At 55.6% G+C, this 20,789-nt stretch overlaps 2 protein-coding genes across 10 annotated transcripts in view; both read right to left on the reverse strand.

Moving 5' to 3' along the window:
- The window catches only part of RAB11FIP3 (RAB11 family interacting protein 3), a 39,898-nt gene extending 28,990 nt beyond the window's left edge, over positions 1-10,908 (reverse strand). For 4 of the 6 annotated variants that reach the window (XR_005883209.1, XM_040973640.1, XM_040973639.1 and 1 more), the window contains exon 1: positions 10,705-10,849. Coding sequence is in view for 5 of the 6 variants with exons in the window: in XM_040973640.1 (XP_040829574.1) it covers positions 10,705-10,749 (45 nt within the window). In the remaining variant the exon portion in view is untranslated. Of the gene's footprint in view, positions 1-10,704 lie in introns of all 6 variants that reach the window. The other 2 variants (XM_040973641.1, XM_040973643.1) reach the window with 2 other exon arrangements.
- On the reverse strand, positions 581-20,774 carry DECR2 (2,4-dienoyl-CoA reductase 2). Of its 4 annotated transcripts, none has more exons than XM_040973644.1 (9): positions 19,322-20,774; positions 18,802-18,870; positions 17,463-17,514; positions 16,938-17,073; positions 16,585-16,709; positions 16,415-16,508; positions 16,194-16,298; positions 15,848-16,062; positions 581-620 (listed from the first exon to the last, which is right to left on the reverse strand). In XM_040973644.1, exons 1-8 carry the CDS (start codon positions 19,666-19,668, stop codon positions 15,848-15,850), a joined length of 1,143 nt encoding a protein of 380 aa, XP_040829578.1. In that variant the 5' UTR covers positions 19,669-20,774; the 3' UTR covers positions 581-620. The 4 variants fall into 4 exon arrangements, with proteins under 4 accessions (XP_040829578.1, XP_040829580.1, XP_040829579.1 ...); XM_040973646.1 differs by lacking the exon at positions 581-620 and adding an exon at positions 4,926-4,957; XM_040973645.1 differs by lacking the exon at positions 581-620 and adding an exon at positions 15,718-15,751.
- Between the last annotated feature and the right edge of the window lie 15 nt (positions 20,775-20,789).

Raw genomic sequence — 20,789 nt, forward strand, 5'->3', positions numbered from 1 at the left:
AGAGACAAAGGAGAGACACAGAGAAACAGAAAATTTCCATCAGCTGGCTCGCTCTCCACACAGCTGCACAGCTGTCACTGGCCCCTGTAAAGCTGGGCGTTCCTTGCAGGCCTCCCCTGCGGTTACAGAGGGCCAAGGTCCTGGTTGTCGTTTGCTGCTCTCCCAGGCCATTGTAGGCCCTGTTTCTGAGCCGGAGCCACCAGGACAGGAACCGGCATTCAGATGGGATGTCGGCTGTGCCGGCTACGCCATGGTACTGGCCCCTATTCTCATGTATTTGAAAGGTACAAATGGAGATCTTCCATCTGGCTCACTCTTCAAAAACCCACAGTGAGGCTGGACCCACGGTGTTCCAGGGTGCCCACTGGCTACAAGTTGGTTTCTTTTTTTGTTTAAAGATTTATTCATTTTTATTACAAGGTCAGATATACAGAGAGGAGGAGAGGAGACAGAGAGGAAGATCTTCCGTCGAAGATTCACTCCCCACGTGAGCTGCAATGGCCGGTACTGTGCCGATCCAAAGCCAGGATCTAGGAACCTCTTCCGGGTCTCCCACGTGGGTGCAGGATCCCAAGGCTTTGGGCCGTCCTCGACTGCTTTCCCAGGCCACAAGCAGGGAGCTGGATGGGAAGCGGGGCTGCCGGGATTAGAACCGGCACCCATATGGGATCCCGGTGAGTTCAAGGCGAGGACTTTAGCCACTAGGCCACGGTGCCGGGCCCACACTGGCTACAAGTTGTAACGGGAAGTGGAGCCACCCACGGAGCCCTGACTCTGACACGCAATGTGAATGTCCTCTGTTAACCCCTCTGCACCACCCGTCCCCCAAGACAGATCCACTTCGAGGCTGCTGACCATCTGGGAAGTTCCAGCTTTGGAAACCAAAGTACTCTAAGAGAGGCTTCAGGGAAAAAAAAAAAACAAAACACTACATGCTGTTAAGACAACCAGCCCTTTCCTGCCAAACCTGTACCACCAGGAAACTGGGCCAAGAGACAGCACCTGGCCCCTACCCAAACAAGGGCACAGGAGGTTCCAGAGAAATCTGCTCTGCAACCAGACCAGCACACGAGTCGGCCCCCAGCAGGGCTGCTCCACTAGCAAGCCCTGTGGAAGCTGAGAAGCCAAAACATGTGCTGTGACCAAGCCGACTAGAACCCCAGACAACCTGCCAGAAACCTCGTGAGCTGGTGAGTGCCTGGAGCAGTGCCTGCTGCAACCCCTGGCACTCCCCTGCCAACACGCATTCCAGGAGGTGGGGGCACAAGCAGCTGGGTCCCCAGTACTCCCAAGGGAGACTCAGGTCCTGCCTTGTGCCTCCTGGCTTCAGCCTGGCTCAGTCCTGGTGGACAGGGCCATTTGAGGAGCACATCCACAGTGGCAAGATTTCTGTCTCTTGCTCTTTCCAATAAAACAAGGAAAACGACCCCAGAAAATCACATTGAAAACACTGCAATATGGCTTCAAAGCAAAGCAGTCTTCAAAGAGAGCCATCACCTCACTTCTGCATCTTGCTGTTACTATCATTTTTCACCAAAATAATTAAGTTTTTCTTTACTGTTACCACAAAGAACTACTGCTTAGCTTTTTAAGATACTTTATGTTTGCCTTAATATATTTCTAGCTGTAATTCTAGCCAGCTCACTTCTAACGTGCTGGGAAAGCAGTAGGACATGGCTGCAGCACTTGGGCTCCTGCACCCACATGAGAGATTCTGACTCCAGCCCAGCTCTGCCTGCTGCAATCATGTGGGGAAATGAACCAATGAATGGGAGACCTCTCTCTTTCTCCCTCTCAAATAAAAATAAATACATATTTAAAAAAAAAAAAAAAAAACAGGACCCGGCGGCGTGGCCTAGCGGCTAAAGTCCTTGCCTTGAACTCACCGGGATCCCATATGGGTGCCGGTTCTAATCCCAGCAGCTCCACTTCCCATCCAGCTCCCTGCTTGTGGCCTGGGAAAGCAATCGAGGACGGCCCAAAGCCTTGGGACCCTGCACCCACGTGGGAGACCTGGAAGAGGTTCCTGGATCCTGGCTTCGGATCAGCATAGCATCAACCGTTGCACTCACTTGTGGAGTGAATCTTTGGACAGAAATCTTCCTCTCTGTATATCTGACTTTTCAATAAATAAATAAATCTTAAAAAAAAAAAAAAAAAACAGTAAGCTGCATGCAGAGTAAGCATTCGATTTAGCATTCACCACAGCTGTAGCCCATACCCAGGTGCTGGTCCCCTTCATGGTTACACACGCGTAGCAGCTGTCAGTCATGGCTCGAGGGTTTGCTTCCTGCTGCTGTGTGCAAGAGCCAGATGAAGGCTCAAGCACCTGGCTGCAGCCTGGACTAGCCCAGCTGCTTCAGGCTTATGTGGAGTGAACCAGAAGTTGGAAGATGGAAGCTTCCCTCTCTCCTCCTATAACTGAAGAGAGGCAGGACTTCAACGCTGTTGAGAGTGTGTGAGTGTGTGTGTGTGCACACGCGTGCACACTCCCTCTCCCTCTCAAACAGAAATGCATAATGACTTGCTAGTTTTTAAAACACCCAATCACTGTGAAGTATGCAGTGACTTCTTGACAGCTGAGCAACCCAGGTGCCCAGGGACAAACTCTTGCCCGCCAGCAGCACTCACAGGTGGACAGGACTCAGCTGTGTTCTTTGATCTCAGCAAAGTCAACCAACCCACTCTGTGCTGGAACTAAACAAGTGTGAAAAACAGTGGGGGGCGTGGGTGAGAATGAGCAGGCAGAGGAGGGACAGAGAGCTGAAGTGTGTGCCCTGTCCTGGGGACCAATGCCCAGAACACAGCACCATTCATGGCTGCCTGGCATCTCAGCTTCCAATGCCAGGACGCACACCAACACCTGACCCAGCAGCTAGCCAAGAAGCAGATGGGAGCCAGGGCAGTCCGATGCAGCCGCCGCGGCCACCCTTTCCCCTGTCGTGCAGCCTGGCACCAGCTCTGGCTCCTGTCTGCACTCACCTGATTGTGCACTCACACCCGGGCCTCCTGTCTGCACTCACCTGAGTGTGCACTCATACCCAGCCTTGGCAGGACCCCTCAGACCAGACAGGTTCTGCTCAACTCAGCCGCGACTGAACAGCATGCTAGGGAGCAAGGCCCTGGCAAACACAGAAGGCAGAACAGCACTGGAGAAAGGAGCCAAAGACCTCATCTGCATGCTGAACCCTGACACCCATTCCCCAGCTCCCCCAGACACTCCGGGGGAACGGTCTGCACCCCTTCTAACGTGGAAATGCTCACAGTTCTCCCCTCTGCAATAGAGTCAGAAGTACACAGTATAACCAAGGATCAGTCACTGCCCAATTCTGTTATGACGTGACAGAAGGTCTGCGTATGGCAGGGCAGTGTTAACTGCAGACAGGACAGGGGCTCCTAGTAGGGCAGGCAGTGCAGTGGAGTGATCCATGCCCTGCAGCCAGGTTCGAGTAGCCTGTGTTCAACTTAAAGTACTCCTTGCAGCCCTCATAGACCCCCATCGTGTGGAGAGTAGTCCACGCCCTGCAGCCCCCCACCGTGTGGGGAGCACTTCATTACTGGTAGGAAGTATCTTAGATTCTTCCTCATCACCTGTCTGCAAGGGCCTTGAGATGAGACTCCACGTGTCGAGTGACTGAGGAGACTGTAGTTACTAGAACATCAGTTATTAGGAACTGAGGCATCAGAAGGTGCTGGGGTCCGTGCAGTGAGTGTGGACGACACCAAGGTGAGAAGACAAGAGCCCCCCTGCTTGGCAGGGCCCAGGGGAGCTTCCAGCTGTTTGTCAAGGCCCGGCAGATTTCTCTCTGACCACCTTGACACAGTCTCACCCCTTTCTGCATGGACACTCAACCACCCCACTAGGAATTCTGTAATCCATTGAGGCATTGTCGTTTGCCCCTGTGAGGTGGCTTCTGTAACTGATGTGAGCTTGGGAGTTAATGTCGCTGATAATGTCTTGGTGAGTGGGCCTTTGACAATTGACACACAGGAGCACAATTAAGCCAGTGTCATTTCTGGACACCTTATTGGGTACTTAACCATTGCCTCAGAATCTGGCCCACACTCCAATCTGCAGCACTCCTTCTGGGAGGAGGCTTGAAAATATCCTAAATATTAATGCAAGTGATGGGAGTGTGAACTGAAACTGCTATGGCAATAAATGTAGTTATTGTTATCTCAAAGGCTAGCCTGCCTTTGCAATTTTTTTGGAGCATAGAAAATGTAATTGTTTTAGCCACTTTTATAATTTTAGCTAGAGAAATTAAGGATGCTTTTATTAAAGAAAAATGTTTTTGATTACTGTCACTGTTTAAAGGGTTGTAGAGTCTATAGTTGTAGAGGAATTTTATATTTGAAATTTCTGTTTTAGATTTTAGGGTTTTTTTCCTTGTAACCTATTTTCCCACTAAATGATGGGTAAACTGTAGAAATACAAATGTGGTAGGAATGTATTACTGACTAGCAGGAAATCGCATGTGCGTTGGCCTTGGATTCCTGGCTATTGTTCCATGACTACTGTTTAAGAATAAATAATGGCTTGCTTTGAAGAATATGAATACAGTATTTTGCAAAATTCTCTTTAGGGGCACCTGCTTAGCCTGGAAGTGCAGACGGAGTGACCAAATGTCTGTGCATGCCCCCTTAGTCTTGAAGTAAAAATAAAATAATTAGATGTTTGTGTAGAAGCTTGTGAGGTGTCTGAGAAAATAAAAAGGACAGCTTTTTTTTTTAAGATTTATTTATTCACTTTTATTGGAAAGTCAGATATACAGAGAGAAGAGACAGTGAGAAAAGATCTTCCATCCGATGATTCACTCCCCAAGTGAGCACAACGGCCGATGCTATGCTGATCCGAAGCCAGGATCCAGAAACTTCCTCCAGGTCTCCCACACGGGTGCAGAGTCCCAAGGCCTTTGGCTGTCCTCAACTGCTTTCCCAGGCCACAAGCAGGAAGCTGGATGGGAAGTGGAGCTGCCGGGATTAGAACCGGCACCCATATGGGATCCCGGCACATTCAAGGCGAGGACTTTAGCCGCTAGGCCGCGTCGCCAGGCCTAGGACAGCTTTTCCTTGAGCTGGTGTGAGAACGCACCAAGTGTCAGTGTCTGTGTCTTTCTTTATCGCCACACAACCCTAACTCCACGTAACCTTCCTGAGCTCCGAATTTGGCTGGAGCTGGACTCCAGCAATAAGGAACAGTGACGAAAAAGGAAGCCAAGTTAACTTGCCCACATTCTACAAAGGAAGGCTGATGCTGAGGCGACCTGGCCCTGCCCATACACCCCCAGGCTCCAGGAGATGGCTCCCCAGCCCCAGCGGGACCCGAGGGTGCTGACGCTGAATGGCCAGCACTCTTCCTTCAGGTAAAAGCATGGACGTGTCTTTTGAACATCTCTGTGAGCCAGGAGCACTGCTAACTAGCTAAGATCACACGGCAGGACACTGGAAGCAAAGCAAGGGGTCCCTTTAAGCAAATGAAGATGCTTCAGGAAGTTAAAATGCATTTCGAAATTTGCTCACTTTATATAAATACGTAAAATTTAAAAAAAAAAATAGTAACACATAGCCAGAGAGAGAGAGAAAAACACAGCTGGTTAGGCCTACCAAAACAGCAACCACACCATTTGCCCATCTGAGCGGGAAGGAGGCGAGGTCCCCAGGTCCTTGGGCTCCTGGGGGAGAGGATGCTACAGGCGCACACACAGCTCTCACAGCAGCAGACACTCACAGGAGGGAATGGGACACAGAAGCCCATCTTTCTCTCACACCCGCGGGAGCTGTGACAGGCTTGACAGTGTCCCTCTCACAGGCCAGGCCAACTGCTGCCCTCTGCTGGTCACCCAGACACAGGATAGGCACACTCAGTGGGGAGAATAAACTGGCTCTGAACTGGTGGCTCCACACCAGTGGTTCGCCCCCTGACACAGGAACACCTCCACAGTGCAGGGCCAGGTGAGCAGAGCTTCAAGTGCAGGGACCACCTGGGCAGCCTGCAGAGCAAATGCAGATAAGCAAGGCAGAGGAGAGGGCCTTCTGAGGCACACACAGGGAGGGGAGGGCTCATCCTGCCTCTGGTTACTGAGAGCCACACACTGCCCTGTCCCTCATCTCCCTCCCCACAGCCCCCTTTCCCCTCATCCCCTCACCTCTCCCACATCCCCTCTTCACAACAGCTTCCATGCAAGGCCCACTTCGCCCACCTCTGCTTCACAACTTGGCTTCAGAAGAAAAGCATCTCCCTGGGGAAACTAGGTAGGTTAATTTTCCAGTTCCTTTTTTTTTTTTTTAAAGATTTATTATTATTATTTTTTATTGGAAAGGCGGATATACAGAGAGGAGAGACAGAGAGGAAGATCTTCCGTCCGATGATTCACTCCCCAAGTGAGTGCAACGGCCGATACTATGCCGATCCGAAGCCAGGAGCCTCTTCCGGGTCTCCCACGTGGGTGCAGGGTCCCAAAGCTTTGGGCCGTCCTCGACTGCCTTCCCGGGCCACAGGCAGGGAGCTGGAAGGGAAGCGGGGCTGCCGGGATTAGAACCAGTGCCCATATGGGATTCCGGGCGTGCAAGGCGAGGACCTTAACCACTTGCGCCACCGCGCCGGGCCCTTTTTTTCTTTTTTCTTTTTTTTTTTTTAAAGATTTATTTTTATTATTTTTAATTTTCCAGTTCCACAACCACCAACCACACTGACTCTCCTTGCAGGACCTAGGGAGCATCATGGAAGCATCTTGAGAAAGCACAGGATCCAGGATCTCGTCACATACTGCTGGCACAAGCAGTCCCAGGCCTCCCCAACTGCATGGCTTCCTTGAATAGAGCGAGCGTGTTCTGGATGGAAAACAGGCCTTACATCACAAAATGCAAGCAGCACTGCTTCCAGAGATGGCAGACCAGAAGCCAGGAGCTGCAGCACCCCATTCAGCAAACAGAAGGGCAAGTGAGGTGGGCAGCAGAGATGGCCACTCACTCGGTTTCAGGGACATAACAGGAACTTTTTCTGGGGCCGAAGATACATTCTCAAAAAGCAGGGCTGGGGCCCGGCATCGTGGCCTAGTAGCTAAAGTCCTCGCCTTGAACACACCGGTATCCCATATGGGCGCTGGTTCTAATCCCAGCAACCCCACTTCCCATCCAGCTCCCTGCTTGTGGCCTGGGAAAGCAGTCAAGGACAGCCCAAAGCTTTGGGACCCTGCACCCGCGTGGAAGACCTGGAGGAAGTTCCTGGATCCTGGCTTTGGATCGGCATAGCACTGGCCATTGCAGCTGCGTGGGAAGTGAACCATAGGATGGATGATCTTCCTCTCTGTCTCTCCTCTCTGTATATCCGCCTTTCCAACAAAAAAAAATAATAAAAAGAAATCTTTAAAAAAAAATTTAAAAAAACATACATATCTGGGCCCGGCGCGGTGGCGCAAGTGGTTAAAGGTCCTCGCCTTGCACGCCCGGGATCCCATATGGGCGCCGGTTCTAATCCCGGCAGCCCCGCTTCCCTTCCAGCTCCCTGCCTGTGGCCTGGGAAAGCAGTCGAGGACAGCCCAAAGCTTTGGGAACCTGCACCCGCGTGGGAGACCCGGAAGAGGCTCCTGGCTTCGGATCGGCATAGTATCGGCCCGTTGTGCTCACTTGGGGAGTGAATCATCGGACGGAAGATCTTCCTCTCTGTCTCTCCTCTCTGTATATCCGCCTTTCCAATGAAAAAATAATAAAAATAAATCTTTAAAAAAAAAAACAAAACATACATATCAATGAAAAGACATGCCTTAAGTTAAAATTCTATAGTCTGAATTCATTCCGGGTTCCTCATGGGTAAAAGCAGCTGAGGCAGCAGAATACAGAGGAGAATCCATCCTGTAATCAATGGTGTAACCACTGGCCACAAAATGCAGACGAGAACCCATCACATCATCACTGGTGTGACCACTGCCACTTGCCATCAATGGTGTCTTCAAAACAGTGTGTGAATATGGGAGGAGGCACAGAACACTCATACAGAGCAAAGCAAATGTGGTGGCGCTGGGGGCTGCAGCACCTTTAGGACAGCCGCATGCTGCATGAGGGCCAGGCCATGCAGAGTGACCCCCACGCTGCTGCCCCACCTCTCAGCTACCCAGGGTGACCCCCACGCTGCTGCCCCACCTCTCAGCTACCCAGGGTGACCCCCACGCTGCTGCCTCACCTCTCAGCTACCCAGGGTGACCCCCACGCTGCTGCCCCACCTCTCAGCTACCCAGGGTGACCCCCATGCTGCTACCCCACCTCTCAGCTACCCAGGGTGACCCCCATGCTGCTACCCCACCTCTTGGCCCGCCTGCTGGACAAGCAGTGGGTTACAATCCAGATTCAGGGAGCCTCAAAAAGGGTTTCAGGCTCTAGGCTTTGCCCTGACCCAACCTTTTAGGTATTTGGGGAGTGAACCAGCATATGGAAGATCTCTATCTCTGTCACTTTGCCTTTCAAAAAAAGCAAGTGCCTTTCAAAAAAAGCAAGATGGTCTAAAATATTGTATCTACTTACAGTAGATAAATGACAGCCCTCACCTTGGCCAGGTGATCTGACTCAGCCCTCCCAGACATGGGACAGATCCCAGCCCCTCAAGGTGCAGTGCGAGTGACACAGCCCATTCAAGATTATTGGCAAAAAGATTCACCCTGAACCAGATGATAAAAAAAATCTTGTTTCCACCAGTTGTGCTAGCATCCCATATAAACACCAGTTCATTCCAGCTCCCGGCTTACAGTCAGGGAAATCAGTACAGGATGACTCAATCCTTGGGCTCCTGCACCCACATGGGAGACCTCAAAGAGACTCCTGGCTCCCAGCTACGGATCGGCTCAGTTCCAGCCACTGCAGCCACTTGGGGAGTATACCAGTGAACAGAGGATATTTCTCTCTGTTTCTTCTTCTCTCTGTATACCTGCCTTTCCAAGAAAAGTAAACAAATCTTAAAAAAAAAAAAAAAAAGTTTTTTAAAGGTGAAACAAATGACAGTCTTGGCTTCAGGACTATAGTGCCTCCCCAAGCAGCAGGCCCACTGGTATGAGGGGTCACGTTAGCCATGACCGCAGAGACGGCCCGGCGCAGCTTCACTCCTCATGCTATGTCAAAAAGATACAACCAAAAGCCTTCGCCGCAGTCTCCCTCCCCTCACCAGCAATTCCTCCTGGCATGACACTGTGTTACACAACACCTCAACTCACCTGTCAGCCGATGGACACACCAGGACACTGGCCGAAAGCAAGGAACAGATGCTAGTGTGGGGTGAAGGGAGCTGTTCCTATTAACAATTCAGACAGCCCAGCTTCATCACCAGAACACCGCCTTCATCACATCTTCCTTCTGACGACACAGCTGCTAGCACCAGCCAGCGTGACTGTCATGGGGCTCACACGGCGTCCATCCCAGCTGAGAGGCCCCAGGGGGCTGAGCACCAGGCTACTTCTTCACAAAGTGCCGATTCTTACAGACACCCCCTGCTACACCAGGAAACAACTTGAGGAGAAGCCTGGAGGGAGCAAGAGTTCAGAGAGGCACCCCGCAACGGCCTCCAGGGCACACCTGCCAGCCTGTCTCCTCAGGAAGATATTCATTTTGAGATAGAACGTTTAATTTGTCCTAAACTGTTAGAACACATCTTTTCCTTGCTCTACTACATACTCTGACACGAGCATGGAAAAAAGCAAGTCTGAATCATAAAATAATGACCACCAAAGCTTACGCAGACCCAACATTCACCCTTTCAGTGCCAGGAAATTATCTGCTCTGACACAGTAAAGCAGCATAAGCAACCAAGAGTTCCACTCCACCACCACAGGAGGCCAGGCCACGTCCCACTGAGCTCAAGTCCACCTGCTCCTCCACAGGCACTCTGAGGGCACTCAGCAGGAGCCAACTCAAGTGAACCGCCCCCCATTCCCTCAAGTGAGAAGGGGGCCAGTGCTGTGACTAACACGTGCCACTACCACCTGCAGCACCAGCATCCCACACACGGACTAGTCCCACTTCCAACCTGGGACCTAGGGCGCCGGACATCCTGGTCCTATGCCAGCCACAAGCACAGCAGCGAGTCCACCTCATGGTATCAACAAGCACACACACCTCAACACCTGTTCAAGTCTGTGACAGAACACAACACGAGGGGTTGGTGCAGTGTTGCAGCAAGCCCATCCTCCGCCCATGGTGCCTACATCCCACTGAGTGGGCTCAGGTCCTGGTTGTTCCATTTCCGGTCCAGCTGCCTGCTTGTGGCCTGGGAAAGCAGGGGAGGACGACCCAAAGCCTTGGGACCCTGGACCCATGTGGGAGAACAAGCTCCTGGCTCCTGGCTCCAGATCAGCTCAGCTCTGCCTGTTGGCCCACTTGGGGAGTGAATCATATGCACAGATCTTTCCCTAACTCTGGCTTTAAGTAAAATAAAAGGAACCTCAGTGGAAGCTGCAGATCCACACCTGAGAAGGTCCATTGCCAAGTCAACAGCGGACACAGTTCCCTGACCTCCTGGGGAGACCTGGAGCAGCAGCCTGGGACAGCACCTGCCCTGGGCAGCCCGCCCCCGCAGCACAGACCCCAACCGCGGCGGGCTCTGTCGGGAAGAAGGCGCAGCGGGCCGAGCCCGGAGGACTCCACGCCGGAGCAGGACCCGCCTGGGATGCTCAGGGAAACCCACCCAGAAAGCCGGGCAGCCCGTGCCGTCCTGCTCACCTGCTCGGCCCCGTAGGCGGTGGCGAACTGCACGAAGTCCTCCATGCGGACGAAGCCGTCCCCGTCCCCGTCCAGCGCGTCAAACACGGCTCGCAGACGGGGGCCGTCCTCCGGGCACCCCACGGGCTCCGGGGGCCCCGGGCCCAGCTCGTCGGGGAAGAGGCCGGCCGCGCCCGGCACGCCGCAGGCCCAGGAGGAAGGCAGCTCGGGCTCCGGGGCGGCCCCGGCGGCGCCGTGCGCGTCCTCCAGCCCCGGCTCCTCGCCCTCCGGAGCGGCCGGGGGCTCCGGGGCGGGCCGGCCCGGCTCCATGTTGCGGGGCGCGCCCCCGGCCACGGCGCGGGCCCGCGCGGCTAGTGGTGCGGCGGGCGGAAGACAAAGGCGCTCAGGGCGCGGCGGCGGGCGCGGGCATCCCCGCGGCGGCACTCGGGCCCGGCTCCGCGCTCGCCCATCTCCGCGCCGCCGCCTCGGCCGCCCTCGGCCCGGGCCCCTGGCAGCGGGGGCGGCGGCGGGGAGGACGCCGAGCCGGGCAGGACGCGCAGGGCGCCTGACGGAGCGAGCGCGGGGACGCCGCCCGGGCCCGCCCCCGCCGGCTGACGTCAGCACGCCGGGGCCTGCCGGCCAGGCCCCCGGCCGTCTCTGAAGGCGAGCGCGGGGTTCGGGGGCTGTGGAAGGTCGGGGGGCTGTGGAAGGTCGGGGGGCTGTGGGGTGTTTGGCGGGCTGTGGGGGCTGTTGGAAGGTCGGGGTTGCGGGGGCTGTGGAAGGTCGGGGGGCTGTGGAAGGTCGGGGGGCTGTTGGAAGGTCGGGGGGGCTGTGGAAGGTCGGGGAGCTGTGGGTTGCTTGGCGGATTGTGGGGGCTGTGGAAGGTCGGGGAGCTGTGGGGTGCTTGGCGGATTGTGGGGGCTGTGGAAGGTCGGGGAGCTGTGGAAGGTCGGGGAGCTGTGGGGTGCTTGGCTGGCTGTGGGGGCTGTGGAAGGTCGGGGGGCTGTGGGGTGCTTGGCGGGCTGTGGGGGCTGTGGAAGGTCGGGGGGCTGTGGAAGGTCGGGGAGCTGTGGGGTGCTTGGCGGGCTGTGGGGGCTGTGGAAGGTCGAGGGGCTGTTGGAAGGTCGGGGGAGCTGTGGGTTGCTTGGCGGGTTGTGGGGGCTGTGGAAGGTCGGGGAACTATGGGGTGCTTGGCGGGCTGTGGGGGCTGTGGAAGGTCGGGGAGCTGTGGGGGCTGTGGAAGGTCCGGGAACTATGGGGTGCTTGGCGGGCTCTGGGGGCTGTGGGGGCTGTGAAAGGTCGGAGGTTGTGGGGATCAGGGGGCTGTGGGGGCTAGTCCCCATGACCAGGGAGGGAATACAGACAGTACATGGCCCACAGTGGGGGTCAGGGGAGCAGGTCAAGGTGGCTGGCCCCAGCTGAAGCCTGGCTACTGAGTCAGCAATTCCCAGAGAGTATAGATATTCAGACACCCCAAGTGTGCCTCTCCTGGGGGCAGAGGGGTGTGGTAGACAAGCTGGTTTGATCACAAGTTTGTTATGTGAAATGTACTTTTTAAAGATTTATTCATTTTTATTGGAAAGGCAGATATACAGAGACAGAGAAGATCTTCCGTCCAATTATTCACTCCCCAAGTGGCTGGAGCTGAGCCAATCCAAAGCCAGGAGCCAGGAGTGTCGTCCAGGTCTCCCATGCTGGTGCAGGGTCTCAATGCTTTCGGCTGTCCTTGACTGCTTTCCCAGGCCACAGGCAGGGAGCTGGATGGGAAGCAGGGCTGCTGGGATTAGAACCAGTGCCCATATGAGATCCCAGGCGTGCGAGGCAAGGACTTTGACCACTATGCTATCATGCTGGGCCCAAAATGTTTGTTTGTTTGTTTGTTTTAAGATATACAGAGAGGAGGAGAGACAGAAAGATCTTCCATCCATTGATTCATTCCCCAAGCAGCTGCAAAACCTGGAGCTGAGCCAATCCAAAGCCAGAACCCAGTAGCCTCTCTGGGATCTCCCACACGGTGCAAGATCCCAAGGTTCTGGGCCATCCTCAACTGCTTTCCCAGGCCACAAGCAGGGAGCTGGATGGGAAGTGGAGCAGCTGGGACACGAATTGGCACCCATATGGGATGCCAGTACCTGGAAGTGGAGGAGGAGCCAGCTGAGCCAACAGAGTGGCCCCTGAAATGCACATTGTACAGAAACACAAACTGAGTGGGAGTTGATGTGGCCTTGCCTTTCCCCAGGGGCATTGATGTCTGACTGGCACTGTGATTGAGCCCATGCTACCATCTCCTCACCCCACAGAGCGCTCAGCACTGCCCAGGCTGCCTGGAAATGGGGAAGCCACTTCTAGGTCTGCTGTCCCTTCCTCTCACAGGAGCAGGCCATATCCAGAAGCACCCTGAGCAGTCAGGCTCCTCCTGCCACAGTGGGCCTCCTGAGGCACACTCCCCACAGCAGCCCAGTGCCAGAACCCCCCACAGCAGCCCAATGCCAGCACTCCCCACAGCCCTAAGGAGGCAGCCCAGTGCTCAGGGAAGTGGAGGGCCCTGTGCAAGCAATGGTGAAGACTCCAGGGGTGCACAGCTGGCGTTCCCCAGTTTCAGCTCCCTGCTCCAGGGCACCCTTGAGGAAATAGGTATCATCTCAGGGACTGAGACCTGCCAGCGTGTGGGAGACCTGGCTGCCACCCAACCCAGCCCATTTTTCCTGGCATTTGGGACATGAGACATGGCGGGTGCTTCCTCCCTGTCTGCCCAGCTCTGAGTGCTTTCCAGGAAGCCAGAAAAGCATACAGCATACATGTTCTGACTGTAGGAAATTCTGGAGATGCAAACAGGCTCTCAGTGCAAGTGTGCCTCAGTGTCCCTCGGGCTGCAGGGTTGAGAAGTGACAGGGAGTCGGGAACAGGGCGGGCCGAGGTGCCGGCCCTAGGGGACATCCACAGACAGCTGGAGCCTGACACTCTGGTTACATCAGTTGTCTCCTCAAAATGGAAACCGTCCTGGGCCCGGCACGGTGGCGCAGTGGTTAAGGTCCTCGCCTTGCACGCCCGGGATCCCATATGGGTGCCGGTTCTAATCCCGGCAGCTCCACTTCCCATCCAGCTCCCTGCCTGTGGCCCGGGAAAGCAGTGGAGAACAGCCCAAAGCTTTGGGACCCTGCACCTACGTGGGAGACCCAGAAGAGGCTCCTGGCTTCGGATCGGCATAGTATCGGCCCGTTGTGCTCACTTGGGGAGTGAATCATCGGACAGAAGATCTTCCTCTGTCTCTCCTCTCTGTATATCCATCTTTCCAAAATAAAATAAAATAAATCTTTAAAAAAAAAATGGAAACCGTCCTAGAGAAGTCCTCTTGGTGGTGGCTATGAAGTGGAAACTCACCTAGTGGGTGTGACTCCTGAGCCCTGTGGGCAATGTGCAGGTCACCATGACCTGCCTGGAGGGTGGATTATATTTAAGCTCCAGCCTCTGCTCACCCCAGTCTTCTTCCTGCCACCTGTGAGCCAGCCCCTGGGGGCTGTTTGGGTTGAAGTGGTGAGCAGCAAGCCAGTGTATTCATTAAACTCAGGCTGAGCTGCTCGCCAGAGAAAAACTGCACCTTTTCCCCTAGATATTTATGCATTTAAAACTCAAGAGAAAAGATCTGTTGGGTTAGACTAAAGCCAGGAGCTTCTTCCAGGTCTCCCACACGGGTACAGGGATCCAAGCACTGGGCCATTCTCGGCTTTCCCAGTTCCATCAGCAGGGAGCTGGATGGAAAGTGGAGCAGCTGCGACTCAAACCAGTGCCCATATGAGATACCAGTGTCACAGGAGGCGGTGGCTTTACCCCCTATACCAGAATGCCAGCCCATGCCAAACACTCGGAAACTGCATTAACACTTTGTGTCCAACACGTCCACTTACCCAGAAGTGTTTCAGGAGCTGTGGGAGCACATGGTCCTGCTTGTGTTTACTGGTATTTTATTCAGTGCGAAGGGTTTTTTCCTCACCTTCAAATTTTGGAAAATGCACTCTCTTCTCAGAGTAAAAACAGAACATGCATCTGTGAGGCACCATTTTGTTCCTCCTGACTCAGCCCGAGGATCTTTCTTATTTTAGCATTTCACTCTGAAGCTGCCAGCACCTGCTTCCCATATTGCAGCCCCCTCATACACACCATGCCCCACGCTCCTGTCCTCCCGCACGACCAGGCCAGGTGTGGGCCCAGCCCCCTCACTGTGAAGACGCGTGCAGCGTGGAGGGTAGAAGTGGTTTCTGTTTCGGACGTCTTTTTTTTTTTTCTTTATTTTCAACATTCTTTATATAGTTAATTAGGGCAAAAAGGTTTAAGGGTTACAGGAAAGTGGGTAAGACTATTATTTCCACATTGTTTCCTTCATGTATCTGGGGTAGAAGGGGAGATAAAGGGAGAAGCCCCACCTAACCTCCCAGCCATCCCAGGTCGCTGATGTGGGGCATACTCCGAGGGTCTTGCTCAATTGGTTTTAATAGTTCAACGGTTATGAATTGCTGCCAATTTCACCACTCCAAGCACGATGAGGTCGTTGAAGAGTCCACTGATTGATACAGTCCACCTTAGAGTCTCTGTTTGCTCAGTTTTTCACTGCCAACGTATGGCTGAGGTAGTTGACTGACTTGTTCTGGACAGTATCTCTTGCTGCGCCTGGCCCTGTCTCCCCACTGTCCTTGAGTCTCCAGGCTCTCTGCTGTCTACCTAGCTTCCCGCTCATGTGCTTGAAGACCCAGCTGAGGCCCTTTGCAGGCCATGCTCCAGCTGACTGGCCACTCCCTGGCCCAGCAGGCCTGGGGTGTACACAAACAGCAAAAGGAGTTTTTTTTTTTTAAAGATTTATTTATTCTTATTACAAAGTCAGATATACAGAGAGGAGGAGAGACAGAGAGGAAGATATTCTGTCTGATGATTCACTCCCCAAGTGACCACAACGTCCAGTGCTGCACCGATCCGAAGCCAGGAGCTCAGATCTTCCTCCAGATCACCCACGCAGGTGTAGGGTCCCAAGGCTTTGGGCCATCCTCGACTGCTTTCCCAGGCCACAAGCAGGGAGCTGGATGGGAAGTGGAGCTGCCAGGATTAGAACCAGCGCCCATATGACTTCCACAGCAACTGCAAAGCACAGGGGGAGTAGGGGTGGGTGCCTTACCTACAGCTTAGCAGCAGAGGCAGAGTTCACGCGGTCTGTGACCTGGTTGGGGAACGTCAGCCACGCACCGCCATCCACCACCAGCAGGGCCCCAGTCACGTAGGACGACAGTGGGCTGGCCAGGAAGAGTGTGCTGTGAGCAATCTCCGTCTTGTTGCCCAGCCTCCTCATCGGGCTGCTGAGGACATGTGGGCTCCTGCTGGCCATGGGGCCACCTGGGAAGTGGCAGCAGCCTCAGGCCTAGGGTGCCCTGGATGTCAGCACCTCAGCCGGCCACTTCCCTGAACTGGCCCCCATGGGACACCCCGCCAGGTAGGACACACTGCCCTGGGGCCCCAGAGCTTACTCAGTCGCCGCATCCCCTCTGTGCCACGGATGGGGCCTGGGGCCAGGCTATTGACACGGATGTGCTGGGGACCCCACTCCACAGCCAGGTGCCGGGTCATGGCATCTGCGCAAAAAGAGGTAACTATGGGGGCATCGTGGAGGACAGTGGGCCAGGTGCCTCACAGCCACGGCTGGACCTCCAGAGAGGCTCAGGTGGGTAGCCCCGAGGTGCGTCCGTACCCACGGCCGCCTTCGCAGAGCCAGCATGCACCTGCAGCGCCTGCCCCCGGAAACCTAGGGTGGCTGTGATGTTGACGATCACCCCCCCATGGTCCTGAAAAGCATGAGGCGTTAGGTGATGAGACGGGGGGGCAGGGTAGGAAGGCGGGCCCAGCCAGGGGAACACGCACCCGGAAGAACTTCTCGTAGAGCACGCGAGACACGTTGAAGGTGCCCATAGTGTCGATGTCCATTACAGTCCTGAACGCATTGAAGGACAGCACGCTGGCAGGGCACAGGAAGTTCCCCGCCGCACCTGCAAGGCAGACCAGCAGGTGGAGCCTGGGCAGCCAGCAGGGGACACAGACTGACCAATGCCCTATGACACCCAGGCAACCCCAGCTGCAGTCTGCATTCTCAAGGCATCTCTGTGGCAGAGCCTGTTTGCAGCAAGCCCAGGAAGCTCTCATACCACAGTCCCCATACTTCCGGTACCCCAGCCAGGACTGCTAGCCTCCAGGGGCCCCTGACTCCACGGACTCACAGTTGACAAGAATGTTGATTTTGCCAAACTCCTGCAGGGCCCGGTCCACGGCAGCCATGATGGCTGGGGGAGCCCGGACATCCATAGCCAGGGGTAGGCATCGCTGGCCGGTGGCTGCAGCCAGCTTCTTGGCAGCCTAGAAATGAACAGGAAGAAGTGGATGACAGTCCTGGGGACTCTTGAAAACCTGCACCCTGGGTCCAGCTGCCCCTGGGGCCAGGACCCCCATTGCAAAGCCCTGGCTCCCAGGCCCGCCCAGACCAGCAGGAGCACCAGAGGCCAGCTTCTTCCCAGCCCACTGGGCCAGCTGGGTAACTCAGAGGAACCGAGCTCCCTTCAGACATGAGCACACCTGGTATCCCCAACTGTTGGGTCTCAGGGTCCCCCCAGCCCCTGGGAACATCCCACAGACAAGGCCTTCTCACCACTGACACTCTGGGCAGGATCCTGGGTCTTGGGGTCCCCCAGCCCAGGATCAGGGTCCCCCCAACACCTGGGGATGGGCCACAGACAAGGCTCTCTCACCATCGACACTCTGGGCAGGCTCCTGCTGGCGATGACCGTGTGGCAGCCATGCCTGCAAAACGGACACAGGCCACAGGATGGCAGGAGCAGAGGCCACAGCCTCCCCCAGAGGGCTAAGTTAGGGGCTAAGCAGACCTGAGCAACACAGAGAACCAGGTCTGGGCCATTCTGGCACCATAAATGCACCAGCAGGCATGGGGAAAACTGTTGGGGGCACTGACAATTTCCTGCCATGTGATTGACACTTTGCCCTGATTGGTGTACCTTGGTGATCTTTAAGCTGATTGGGCAGGCTTGACAGATAAGCTGGGGGCTTGGCGGGGGAGGGTCTTCAGCGTAACGGAATTAACGGACACAACGTTTTTTAACGGAAGATCTGAATAAAGTGCCTCTGAGACTCTCTCCAGTGTCGGGTGATTTCTTCCGTGGGATGGGAGACCCCCGATAGAAAACAGACAGTCCCTGCCCGCCTCCCACCTCTGTCAGGAGCTGTGTACTGTAGCTACACTGAAGCCATTTTGAATATAGAACTATGGGCCAGTGGAAAACCCCTGGCTGGCTAGAAGCTTGGGAAAGAAGTTATGAAACTAATCACACGCTTAGCTTCCATTGTTTCTAGCAACTGCTTCAGAATGTGATTTATGCTGTACCTGCTGACACCTTGTTACTGATTACCTATGCTACTGTTGATATGTTGGTTACTATTGTTGATATGGTGACTGCTCAAGAACAATCCGTCTTGAAACCATGACTTGTGTCCCAGTTTCTCCTTTCCTCCCTAAGCCTGAGTTACTGAAGAATATAAAAACCCTCAATTAAAATCAGTAAACTGACAGCTTGATCAGACATCCTGTCTTGCTGTCCATTTTTCGTGTCTCTTGTCCCCCATTCTCTCCTAGGTTGGTTGCAACCCCTGTTGACTGTCCTGCTGGACGGGACATACCTCCACCTGCAACACCACTCCAGTCACCTCAGCCCCACCCAGTCCTGGATCACCCCTAGTGTGCTGGCCACGCACAAGTCACCTGCTGGGAAGACGAGCCTGCCAAGATCAGGTGTACCCCAAAAGCTCCTATACAGGAAGAGGGCTGCGGGAACAGAGGTAGACTGACCCCAGGGCTCCGAGAGCTGAAGTGACAAGGCACAGACCCCAGCCAGGTCCCAGAACTCATCTCCAGCCTGGGACATCCCAAAGCCACAATCCCAGAGCGCAATCTGCCCAGATCTTCATGCATCTCCTGGACTCCTGCCACCTGATGCGGTCTACCAGCTCTGCCACCCATCACCTCCAGTGCAGACGGGGAGACCCCAGGGCCAGGAGGGGCTGCCAACCCCTTACCGCATGAAAATCTCCGCAATGCGGAACCCGATCCCAGAGCCGCCGCCAGTGATGAAGGCCACCTGGTCCCTGAGACAAGAAGGAGGCAGGTCTTAGAAAAGCTCTGTGCTGATAGAGGGACGAGCAGGTGCCTGTGGACTCCCAGCCCTGGACGGCACTCTGACTCCTGGACGGGCAGACTGCAGTTGATCCTGACCACCGGACGGGCAAGTGCACATGGACTCTGACTCCTGGATGGGCAGCTGACTGTGAACTCTCAGCCCCGCTGGCATGTGCCCAGGAGTCTGACCCCCGGACCTAGTGCCCTACGGAGAGGAGCCCACGGTATGCCAGCGAGACCGCCTGCACTGGGGGGCTTTCCGGGGAAACGCGTCTGGACCCAACAATCCCAATCCCGGACGCTTAAAGGAAGACCTCCTCCGCACAGTGGCGGGACTCCAGGGGCGCTCTGCACGCTTCACCTGCCGGCCGGGCTCGCCGTCCCAGCCTCGGTCCCGGGCCCTTCCCGCGAAGGACTCACCGGAGCAGGTCCGGGGAGAAGAGGTGACGGTACTCGGGCAGACACTCGTCCTCATCCACATCGGGAACAGGGGCGGCCATAACGCCGAGCGCCGCAGGAGAGGACTGACGCCGACCCCCGCAGCAGAGAGCCCCTAGCAGAGGACTGACGCCGAGCTCCGAGCCCCGCAGCAGACGACCGACGCGGAGCCCTGTAGCGGAGGACTTGCAGGAGACAGAGCCGTGGGCGGGGAGAACGCAGGCGCAGTGAGGCGTGGGCGGAGCGGCGAGGGCTGGATGAGCATGCGCATTGAGCTGGAGGAGGGACGGATCTAGGCGGCGAGAGCAAGTGCAGGGCGGAGAGCGCATGCGCACTGCTGAAGGGGCGGTGCGGAGAGCGCAGGCTCACTGCAAGAGCGACCGGAGAGCGCAGGCGCACTGCGGAGGGGCGGGGCGGGCGGCCGGCCAGCCGCCTGTCACCTTGATCTGCCGGACGTGTCCTTGGGGTCCTGAGGCCGGTCATGCACTGTCGGCCGGTGCCCAGCGACAGGCCCTGGGGCGGCCACCCGACAGGAAGGGAGTACAGCACACACAACCCAGCTGGTGGACGCCAGGACAGGGCTCCTGGCCAGGAAACCAGAGGCTGCGACATCCCTGCCTGGCTCTTTCATATTGTACGAAATGGAGAACAAATGTAAAACATTCAATTTTAGGAAGGAGCCCGATGCTAAGCAAATTAAAGGATTGGAAGGCTACCACCGCCCACTTTGCTTCCTGTTGGGGTATACTGAGGGAAACTAGAAGATTGGTTTCACAGCGTGACTTGGGGCAAATGTGCAGAAGCAGTGTGCTTTGGGGTTGGTTGTCTATGGAGATACACCCCCAACCCTCCAGGTAGTGAGGAGTAAGGAGCGGGTGCGGGAGCCAGTTTTGCTTAGTCAATGTGGCACAAGTTGTAGGACCCATCAGCAGGTGGCACGGATGTGAGACCAGCACATGGTCAGACATGTTGCCTCGCTGGACAGCCGTCTGCATTCCAGCAACTGTACTATGCACCCTGCCCCAAGGACATCGCCTTGCCCTGGCACAGACAGGCCAAGAGCGCCCAACAGGGAGCCCCAGGGACATGAGGGAGGTTGCTTGAGATGCACAGTCCCTGTCCATGCGCCCAGCTGGGATGCACAATCCTCCCTCAGTGTACCCAGCTGGGATGCCCAGTCCTCCATCCACGCGTCTGGTTTAGACCCAGTTCCTCCACTTTGGTGGAATCCTAGCAGGCAGCAGATGACACCCCAGTTCCGGAGCCACGTGCCACCCACAGGTGAGCTGTGGATGGACATGTCTGGGGCAGGACACCTAGCAGCTCCCTCGTCAGCCAGAGGCCCCATGAGCCCCAGGTGATGGGCCCCACCTGTGCCTTCCCACCACCCTGGGACCACCCGGACAACACACTCTGCCGGCCTGTCCAGGCACAGAGCTTTCTTGTCTGT

Source organism: Ochotona curzoniae, unplaced genomic scaffold, assembly GCF_017591425.1.
Source record: "Ochotona curzoniae isolate NIBS_2020 unplaced genomic scaffold, NIBS_Ocur_1.0 contig_2321, whole genome shotgun sequence".
NCBI classification, from domain to species: Eukaryota; Metazoa; Chordata; class Mammalia; order Lagomorpha; family Ochotonidae; genus Ochotona; species Ochotona curzoniae.

Excerpts from the sequence above, each read along its gene's own strand:
- DECR2 (XM_040973644.1), bottom strand. The coding sequence starts at position 19,668 with ATGCGCTCTCCGCCCTGCACTTGCTCTCGCCGCCTAGATCCGTCCCTC. Across the intron at positions 18,871-19,321 it reads TTCTCCCCGGACCTGCTCCG|GGACCAGGTGGCCTTCATCA; the intron begins GTGAGTCCTTCG and ends TTCTTGTCTCAG. Across the intron at positions 16,063-16,193 it reads AGAGGGGATGCGGCGACTGA|GTGGCCCCATGGCCAGCAGG; the intron begins GTAAGCTCTGGG and ends GCCACTTCCCAG.